The sequence below is a fragment of the Epinephelus moara genome, chromosome 20, assembly GCF_006386435.1.
Source record: "Epinephelus moara isolate mb chromosome 20, YSFRI_EMoa_1.0, whole genome shotgun sequence".
In the NCBI taxonomy this organism is placed as follows: Eukaryota; Metazoa; Chordata; class Actinopteri; order Perciformes; family Serranidae; genus Epinephelus; species Epinephelus moara.
Genome location: NC_065525.1, coordinates 13,533,830 through 13,544,814, shown reverse-complemented (window position 1 = coordinate 13,544,814; position 10,985 = coordinate 13,533,830). Strand labels below are relative to the sequence as shown.

General features: G+C 41.2%; 1 protein-coding gene across 1 annotated transcript in view; it reads right to left on the bottom strand.

Annotated features, from left to right (window-relative positions):
* cdh13 (cadherin 13, H-cadherin (heart)) overlaps window positions 1–10,985 on the bottom strand; it is a 456,544-nt gene that overhangs the window by 268,839 nt on the left and 176,720 nt on the right. Inside the window, exon 4 of the mRNA XM_050074237.1 lies at window positions 2,921–3,034. Coding sequence (XP_049930194.1) covers window positions 2,921–3,034 — 114 coding nt within the window. The remainder of the gene's footprint in view (window positions 1–2,920; window positions 3,035–10,985) is intronic.

Here is a 10,985-nt window from a genome sequence, read left to right as displayed (position 1 = left end):
CCGGACCTATGCCAGGCATTGTAGGGGAAACACTGCGACTATCGATCAAAATTATTTGTGATCGATCAAAAGCCTTAACAATCAATCATCGATAATCGAAAATTGATGCCCATCCCTACTTTATAGGCCGTAAGGTGAATCTGGGGACTACACGATCTTTACTTCATAAAAAAGATCGATACACGTTCAGCTAATCAGCGGAAGTTTGTAGCTCATAACCCCGCAAGAGTCCTGTGATCAGGGTCGTAATTCGGCACTTGTTCCGTCTGAGCGTATTGATCAGTTCCGCCTGAGCGTAATGAGATTTGGTACGCGAGTGGTGGCACAGCCGTCACATGATTGCGCTACACCAATAAGGTACCTGCATTTCGTGTCACCATGGTTTCATTCAGCAGAGGAAAACAGACCCGAAAGTCCTCAAAAGTGAGCAGAAATGAGCTGAGCTGAAACAGCGCTATTCACATCGCCGTGTCCATGAAACACGATGAGACAAATAGACAATAAGGTGGACTAAGCAAAAATGTCTTAAAACACATTTGATTCAATACCTGGGCATAACCGACGTATTATTACATTGACAGCATAGCTACAGAAGACGAGAACGGCCATATATTTTTTATTTTTTTGTGTGCACTGTTATCTCGTGATAACGACTTATTATTTCGTTATCTCGATATAACAAAGATTGTTTTCCCGTGATAATTGTCAAGTCTGATGATTGCGCACTGGTTAATGTGATCGTCGTGATTTCAGCCTACAAGAGCTGCCGTGGTCCTGCTACATGCCTCCTGCTGCTTGCTGTTATCATTAGTCACACTTCTACTGTTATTATACACATATGATTACTGTCACATACCGTAGGCTATATTTCCAAATAGTCGCCGGGTGGCATACAGCCGCCGGGCACTCGATTAACTCGATTAAAACAAAAAACAAAAACATATACACACTACAGTGACTTTTGGGGTCGTTTTGTGAGAGAATTTCGCTTCTGCATCTAAAAACCCACTAACCGGAAGTGACGTAGCGTAAGGGAGTCCGGCCGAGTCCGATTGAGTGTATCATTAATAAACATGGATCCCAGTTCTAGTTTTGAGACTGAAGAGGTTGAAAATGTACATTCATATGCATATGACGGCCCACAGGCTTATAATTATGAGCCTGCTAGGCGTCCAAGAGACCAGGAACAGATCAGGGTTAGGAGAAATAATGGCCACAGGAGAGAAATAGAGCTGTGGTGCCAGTGGAGAACTGGCAGGTGTCTTGGTGTTCACATCACAACATTAAGTTTGCCATCACGTATTAGGTTATAACAAAGCTACCAATAGTTCTGCCAGTATTAGATATGCTACTTACCCATAACAGAAATTAATGCGCAAATATCAGCTTGTATCAGACGTATCTTGCTATGCGTGTTATAACTCTGCATTACAGTGTATTGACATCCGCAGGGGAGAGGGAGAGACAGAGAGATACGAAGATTTCCTGATAATTTTTTGTATGATAGGTGCTTGTGTGCGAACTGCCAGGCCATGTCCTCAGCTGTGGAGAGTATGTGCTGCAGGGAGGTGGATACCTTCTGGGCTCTGGTGGAGAATCTGACCCCGAGACCAGACATAACATGTCTCACACTGCCCACCAACCCTCACGCCACCCGCTCCCGTCTCAAACACGGAGGACTCCCTCTCCGCGGAGCCCGCCCGCCCTCGCACATACCCTCGAGGCTCGCGGCCCCGCGCCTTGGAGACCTGAGCCTCGGCAGGAACATAATCCTCCTGTCCAAAATGAGCGCTGCACACCACCGCGTTTTTGGTCATAGATGAAGCCGTGAAATCGCGCTTCTTCACCTGCACAAAACGCACCCAGGCACGAAAACTAACTCCACTCCTTTTTCTGTCCGGAAAACGGTGGACTCGATGTCCTGACAGACTCGAGTTTGTGCAACCTGCACAAACACAATAATTCGGCATAATCACAAATGGTGAAATGCACTGTTAACAACCGAAAAAAATACTAACTCACAAGTTTACTACCGCTCAGACTCACTACCACCTACTACTCTGCATTGGACAGAGGCAGGGTCAAAGACGCAGAGTCCCTCTCGTGATGTAGTATCAGGCGATGTTGAAAAAAAAGTGTTTTTAGAAGAGGAGCTAAAAAGAGACACTTTTTCCTCTGAATTTGTGCCCTTATGTCATGTAAACCATAATAAATTCTGAATTAACTTCTCATATGGTAATTTTCAGACAAGGTTATGTATATTTTTAAAAAAAATTAACCTGCAAGCTGCACTTTAAGTAAAATGCTAATAAGCTTGCCAGAATGCATTTGATGGGATATCATCTGAATACGAATACAATACATCTGGAATGTATTGTTTTTCTGTAGAAAAAATCAATGCAAATAGACTTTGTTGACACTAGATCAATGAAATATATGAAATATGAAATATACAAAGAACTTTGTAAAGCATCTTGTGACAAAACAGTGGTTGGCAATGACTTTACAGACCCACTTGATGCTTGTCTGCTATTTGATGTGAAATCATAATCACAGAACTTCTCTTTTCACTTTTTCTTATATATTTCTCTGTATAGCTGCAGTCACCATCTTTATATTTGCCATAAATTGACTGTGGAGCCGTGTAACAGATGCAGAGAAGTAGAATGCCGTATCTTTCTGTTGAAGGACCATGGCAAAAATTCACAAAAATGACCAAACTGTCACGGACCATAAAAATAATATTTTCCAAACCTCTAAATAATGCACATATAGAATCTGTGGTCCTGTACCTGGGCAATTTTCTTTCTCCAGGCAGAACATTTTTTTTCCTTGTCATGAAATAGTACCAGTGCAAGACTTGGATGCTGTTGGGAAATCAAGCCCACCTGAGTTTATGATAGGACCGTGTGTTTCTTACCCTGCCAATGATCCTGGGGAAGGGAGCTCTCTGGTTCTCAGTTACGATCATAGGAGGGACCAGCAGGGATCTCTTAGATCTGAATGGCAGTGTCTGGCCAACACCCAGGATATCCTAAAACACAAAGATGAGAAACCATACTGTTAAACTTTGAAACAGCAATCCTTTACATTTTATGTCTTGCCAAGCCGCGCTGTGAAGTGTTCTCCTGTGTTGTACTTGTTAGCATGTTGTTAGGCATTTACCCTGAACCCCACAGAGGATGCATTAAAAACACACACAGCAAGTGGTAATGTCTGCATTTTGAAATGTTGAGAAAATGTTAAAATAAGCTACACGTTTGGAGTGATTCCCAAGTCCAATGGCAGAGTGGTAGGTACTATAAGGAATACGAAGATTCACTTTAATTCATTCAGCCAATATGTTAAATAAGGACGGGAGAGAGAAGCAACAAAGATAAAATAGTAAAGCAAGAGCAACCGAGACAAAGGGATGGTAAAACTGAAGAAATAAGAGATGACATGGTTTTGGCAGAGTAGTTGTGTTGTTCATGCAGAAAAAGCCAATCTGAAATGTTTTTTTTGCTCTTGAGAGCACAATAGCATAATCTAATTTCATCTTCCACCCTCCTGCTGCTGTCAACAAAGACGTGGTTGTTACTGTATAATACAGCGAGAGATCCCCCCCCTCTCTTCTTCACTTTCAGATCTTTGATACAGTTAGGCCCCCTCTGCTTGGATGGTGATGATAATAATGTCTGTCACTGACACCATGAACAGGAAGCTGGAATCCTGGCTGCTAACATGGAGGTGATGACCTCGCGGGGAGGACAGGCTGCTGACTGTCTGCATACCTGGACACGAGCCGAGGAGGGACAACAAACACACACACATACACATAGCAGTACAAAAAATGTCCACAAAACATGCTTATGCTTTGTTAGACACACTGAAATTAAAATAAAAACTATTTGATGTAATTTACTTCAATTTATATAATTTAACATACATTTCAATGAACCACATTTTGCCTTACATCCTGTAAATTTAATTTTGCCCTCAGTCTGGCTCTGTTTATGTCTTTCACAACCTACTACCCGGAGATACAATTACAGCTTCACAAGCAGTGCGGCACTGTTCAGTGATGCATCCCGATCTCCCAAAATAATCACAAGTCGGGTCAGAGGGAAAGCCATTTACCTGCACATAGGGCTAATCTGCCGACCGAGAAGGTGACAAAGGAAAACAACCACAAAAGGTCTTTGAGATTCACTTTTTCAGCACAAAAGCCACGGCAAGTTACATCTACTAGTTTCTTTTTTTAAAAGGTAAAAAAAGGATTTTTGGGCATTTTGATGCTTTATTGTGATGGTGAGAATGATACAAAAGGAGAGAGAGAGGGGTAGACCTGCAGCAAAGTCCTGGGCCGGACTCAAACCCTAAACGTGTGTGCTCTAACCCGTCAGCTGCCAGGGCACCCAGTATCAGCTAGTCTTAATAGTTTAGGCATCATTCTATTGGGTAAAGTCTATCTTATATTGATGGTAATCATACTGCAAGGATCAAACATGAGTACAGAAAGGTACTGTTGTCCAAGCAAATGATCATACGTAACTTCTATACAGACTACATCAAGTAACTCAATTCACTTGCCCTATAACAGTTTGCCTCTGATCTGGCAAAACTATTTCAACTGAAACACACACACACACACACACACAAGTGGAGAAACTAGAGTGTATAATGTGCGTCATTGGTGATTAGCCCCTGCTGCTTTTCTTCTCATACTTGTACTCCAGTAATACACCAATTAATAGTGAGAATATTGTTTCTCTGGTTTTTACTCTCAGCAGGGAACTCCTCACTGATATCACGTTTATTGTAAAGCCTCCATTCTTCACCCAGTAAACGCTGTATTTAGTATGATTGATCCAGGGATATTAATCACTTGCTTAAAGACTTTTTTTCCTGCTACAGCATACATATATGCTCTGTAAGTTTATGTCCATGCTCATCTTTGAGACAATTACAGTACCCAAAAGAAAGAAAGGTTCACATCTTTTTGTGTCAGGATAGCACCCTGTGTCTTTGCACCTACCAGTCAGAGAGCCATAGATGGTAAAGTAGGTGAGGTTATTTCGGGCACCCCTGCTTCCAGAAGTTCTACAAGTAAGTCCAATTCATTTTCCCCATAGATAAAGTCACATGACTCGAAGTTGGAGCTCTTTTACAGTGTGATTCAGTGTGAAACTCTTCCCGCTAAATCATCAGTACATAAAATTAAGAACTGCTTTTAAAAATATCTGGTTCTTTGATGAAAAACCAAAGGAACGAGTTGTTGTATATAAAAACTTTCGAGGAAGATAATAACTACAACTCCCTAGATGCAGCGTGTAGCACTAATGGCAAGTGAAAGCTAAGGATGAGATTGACAACACTGAAATTACATTACTGCACCTTAAATCAAGTCATGTTTAAATCCTGGTATGAATTGCCCAACTATGGCACTGTGTTATTTCTCAACTGTAAAGACAAAGTGTTTTAATGTGCTCTGATTCACACCTTTAAACGACCTCTTCTCCATGGCGACGGCAGCTGAGGCTCATTGGTGTTGCTGTGTTTTGACTTCTCCAGCATGTCAAAATGATGGGAAAAAACACGATTTCTCAGAAACGGAGGTGAAATAATTAAAACTGGTGTACATAGCATAATCCTATAGGGCTGTTCCATTATCTGTGAGAGTCCTGTGTTTCTGTGAAAAGTAACAATAAGGAGACTGTTTGAAGACCAAGCTGGAAAGGAAGTGCCCTGTATTCTGAATATTATGTAGGCTATGTTCTGTATTCAATACAGAAAGAAGGAAAACATTTCCAGGAACCAGCAGCCCTCCCACTTTGCAATTAGCCGAAAATGTTTCGTACAGCCAAGGAAATCTTTGCATTGAGCAGTGAGGTCAGCGCTGACTCATAGGGAGACAGTCACTCTGACCAACAACCAGACAGCAGTCTGCTACAGACTTTGAACACGTTAGTTTTTCTGCTAAAGCTACTCATCTAACTCACAAACACGAATACTCATCTGGTGGTTTGTCTTGGTATGCTGAACTAGCAACCAAACTAACACCCATCAGGGAAAGTGCATTTCTAACTTCAGTGTGCAGCCTAGTAAGTTAATTAGCTTGATTAGCTACTTCATGTCATTTTAGTCTGATCATTCATTCAATCTTTATTTACATTTCGAGGGATCATTTTTTTCGGTTGATGCAAAGGGCAGTGCAAAAAAATCAAGGAAGTGACAATACATACATGAGGGTAGATGGAAACGGGAGTATAGACAAAACGAAACAAACAATCTTGAGGAATCATTGAGGGTATGCCCTCATTTGCAATGTTGACAGTATAATTTAAACAAAATAAAACACAGAAAAACACTAGAAAACAAACAAACAACAACAGAACACAGACACTTTTACATGCCAAAGCAGAGTAGTTTATAATTACGGTTTTAAATTGACCTACAGGTTCAAGCGTGGTAACTCTGAATGTGTGTTGTTAATTGTTCCAAGTGTCTACAGCACAACAACTCAAGTCAGTTTCCCCAAACTCAGTGCTTGCATGTGGGACTTCAAGCATTAGCCACTTGAACGAGTTGAATAATGACTATGGGACCAGTTTAATAAAGAAGTGATAAATGAAGGCATGTTGCCATTTAGGGCTCTGTGAACAAAAAGAAACCAATGCCTATCACATCTTATTGTTAGGGATGGCTGCTCAACCTTTTCACACAAGATGCAACGATGAGTAGAGTAATGGTTACCGGTAATACATCCTAGGGCAGAGTGATAAACAGAGTCTGGGGTTTAAGAAGCAGAGGTGTGTCTATAGAGAACATCACGGTAATCCAAAACAGAGAAGAAAATGGCTTCAATTATGCACTACTACTGAGCACAGGAATATTAACTCTATTTCTGTGCAAATATAAAAAAAAAAAATTGTCATAGCTCGTTGACAAGTGTCAGTGTCAAATTTAAATATAACTTTTGAATCCAGAAAAATACCAAAATATTTATCCTCCTGAGACCCTCTCATTACTATGACCATTCAGAATAGTAATAAGCAAAATACTGCCTCACCATTCATTACCACACATCGTATACCAATGATTTAGCCAGTTCTTCTGTGTGAGCTTGTTTATTTTGTCTTTCTTCCCACTGCCAGGGCTTCGACATTGAAATGATCCTCCAGGGGGCTTTGCTGAAAAAGAGCATTTTCTGTTATTTTCCGAAAGACCTTTTTCTTCCTTGATGATAAAAAACACTATACCAAAAAAGAAAAATATCACTTTGACTGTATTTTTGACAGTAAAGAGATAACTAGATGTGATTTCAGTTGGACCTTAGTGAACCTTCCTCACACTAATCTAATCAGCCCCATGTGACCACAGTCCATTGTCTACGCAAAGGCAATCACTGCCTAAATGTTGAGCAAAATGACAGAACAATGTGAGTGAAAGAAACAACACAGAAACAAGCCCAGTCGTTGAGCCCTGGATAGGATGACAACACAGTTTCAATATGAAAGGGAAAATACCGACCTGAGGTTTCTGTGGTTTCATTTGCAATGCAAATAGTCTCTTTTGTCCTTCATCTTTTATAGCCTACTGTACAACCCTTTATTGACGATGTGCACTGCACAGGGCTGTGGTTGTGCGTGTGTGTGTGTGTGTGTGTATGCAGGGGATTGTTTGCGTGTTTACTGTTCACACTCCTGTTCTTGGCTGACAGGGACTCTGGCACCACTCTCACCCTGTCAGAATGACGGAAAGAGAACAGGTAAGAGGGAAAAAAACGGAGCCATTTGTTTACAGTACAGTGCCGACACTCAGACAGAGAGGGCAACGGCAAACACTCACACCACTAACCGTCTCACCCACCACCCCCCTCCTAGCTACAAAGGTCAGAGAGAACACAATGACACAGTAATCATAAACACAACCCGACCAGAACAAACCAAAGACACACCGAGCAGTCTCTGAAATGGCCACTCTTATCAGACCCACTGGCGGATGACCTTCCAAATGTCAAAGACAGAAATCTGAAACTGGACCTGAAGCGGTTAAACAGAACGCTGCACAAAGCTGTGAGAGATTATAGGACCTATTTTGTGTCTAAAGAGCACAGGCAGTGGTGTGTGTACATGTATGCGACCAGTTCGCATGAGGGTGATGGACTTTTAAGCACTGCCTGTAAAAAATCCGGCCTGAGTCTGGAGCCAGGGGATGAGTGCATCAATCCCATCATGCACAGGTCTCAGCTGTGTGATATTTGTGAAGGAGGGGAAGAAGAGCTGGGAGGCAAACAGGCACCATGAGGTAATTTTAGTGGCTGAATGTGGGGACTGGTGACAGGGGTTAGGGCTGTGACAGATCATGCCGTCAAATCCACGTCTTCACTGAGCTGCGATATAGCGGATATGGAAAGGGAGTGATAGCACTTGAAAACCTATCAATGTTCTGCAGGTGGATCAAAAGAGCGAGACGCACTGACAGGTGTGTTCAGTTGGACACAGAGACATTTGTCTTGTTCGTAGAGGATGGCTCGTCCCGGGGTATCTTAGAAAAAGGCAACTTGCAGCTCTACTTTCCATACTTGCACCTTTTTACCTGCCACATTGCAGCTTTACCTCTTTCTTTTCTCACACTTAGCAATAGCTGCTCTTCACACTTTTTCTCTCCGCAGTCTGCATGTGTGATGAATAGTGTTCGTACAGCTCGGTGACACCATAAGAGGAGGAAGCCATGAATCTTTAATGTGTCCTGTTCATAAATTACTGCCGCACCATCAACCCTGATCCAGCCTTAATACATTTGCTTCTCTCTCTGTCTCTCAAATGATCATTAGGGCATTTCAGTGTACTGAGTTGAAAGTGTCATGGCAAGATAGAAAGTCTTGTTGAGAAGATCTGAATACATTTGACCAACCAGACTGGAGGACACGTGTAGCATTTATAGCTTTTACATGCATATTTACTCTACTACAGTACAGTAAATATGTGTATAGTTGTGTGTGTGTGTCCCTGCATGTGCGAGGGAGAGAAAGATGGAGCTTTTGTCATTGTCATCTGAGCGCAGAGTTACTGTGGCAGTAAAGTCACGTCCTTGTCCATTCTGCCATTTTCACTCTCAATGCTATATTGAGAAGTGTCATTACTCATTCCTGACAATGTGTGGGAGACATGGTGAGAAATGGATAATATCAAGGCCAGCATCGGCCACTGGTGACAGGGATGGACAGCTATTCAGTGTGGAATAAACTCTTGGATATGCAGCCAGGTCATGCAATCAATCAGTCCTAATACACAGCTAAGCTCATCTATATTAGTCAGCAGTATATATGTATAAAACTACATAATAAATTTACATACTCTCCTTGTAACATGTCCTTCAATGTCGGTGTTGACCACCGACTGTATTAAAAACACTGGGCATAGCAACCATGAGTCATCCATTGATNATATATATATATATATATACACATATAAATAACCTCAGCTCTGATAATAAGTCATTAATAAACTGTGTAGCCAAAGAAACACCCACTTACACCCTTAAGGACAAAAATGGTCCCACCGAATTTTATCCCAAGTCATGCATTCTACAATATCATAGTTTCAATCTAGAGCCCTGGCTTCAAAATTTTTGTTACTATTTTTCATTAGATTGAGCCACTTTCTCATGTTTTGACCTTTGGGGCAAATATACGCCATTTTCCTGGTTTCCACTAGAGGCACTGATGCTGTATATTGGAGCACTGCAGGCCAATGCAGTAAAACTAACATGAAGTGCGTGTGTTGATATGGATGTCAGATAGGTTTGTGTGCATGTGTATGTATGTGTGTAGTGTGTGCATATTAGGGATGGGCAGCACAAACAAAAACGCTATTCGAAAATCATGGCAACTATTCGACAATTTTTCGAATAGTTGCATGTCAAATAAAGGGGGGAAATAAGACGGCGAATAGTAATAGTCACAATAAAAAATTGATTTTTCAAAAATAAAACAACTATTCGAAATTCGAAAATCGTGACCCATCCCTAGTGCATATGTATGTATGCAGCTTCAGATATAGAAATGATGTTATGCTGCAGGTACACTGAAACCCACAATTTTTGATCCCATGGCCAACATATAATCATGCATTCTATTTTATCATGCTTTCAATCTAGAGCCCTCGCTTCAAATTTGTAGTTTTTACAATTCCCACCAGACTGAGCCATTTTCTTGTGTTTGCTCTACGGGGCAAATACATGGTATTTTCTTGGTTTCAACTAGGGGCACTGATGCTGTATCATAAAGCACTGCAGGCAAATGTAGCAACTGTATGCAACTAAAATGAGGTGTATGTGTGTGGATATGGATGTTGGAGATTGGTGTGTGTATGTGAGTGAGTTTGCAGCTTAAGAGATGGAAAGTCACAATTCCTCGCTCCCTGCATGTGCACTTCAAACTCAATAGATTATAAAATATAAGATCTTCTAGGAGATCCTAAATGATGACCCTGCCTTATATTAAACAATGGCATTTATTCATTACCACCACTACTAAATATTGACATGTATATATGCAAATAAAAAGTGAGTCCAAATTAGGGACAGTGGGTCTAATACTAGCACAAAGCTATCTAGCATGCCACATCTTTCCAAGGTAACCATTAGCTAGTAGTAGGCTATGCTTTTTAACTGAGCTAAATTGGCATCATTTAATGTCAGACAGCTGTTATCAAAAAAGGCCTGACTCAACGTACATGTTTTGATTTAAAGAATGAGTGCAGGGTTTTCTGATTCTTGCTAGCTTTAGCTTTACTGTACATTTTTGTACAAACATACAGTAGACCACATCCTCCCCAGAAAAGAAGTAGAAAAGTGTGGACCTTGCCAGCCCACTCATGGTGCGTTCAGTACAACTTGGAAAAACATCCTCTCATGTTAAAATGGTTCAAACAGCTGTCCAACTCGATTTACAGTATGGAAATAGGGACAGATATCGCAACTGAAGGGGACATGTAACC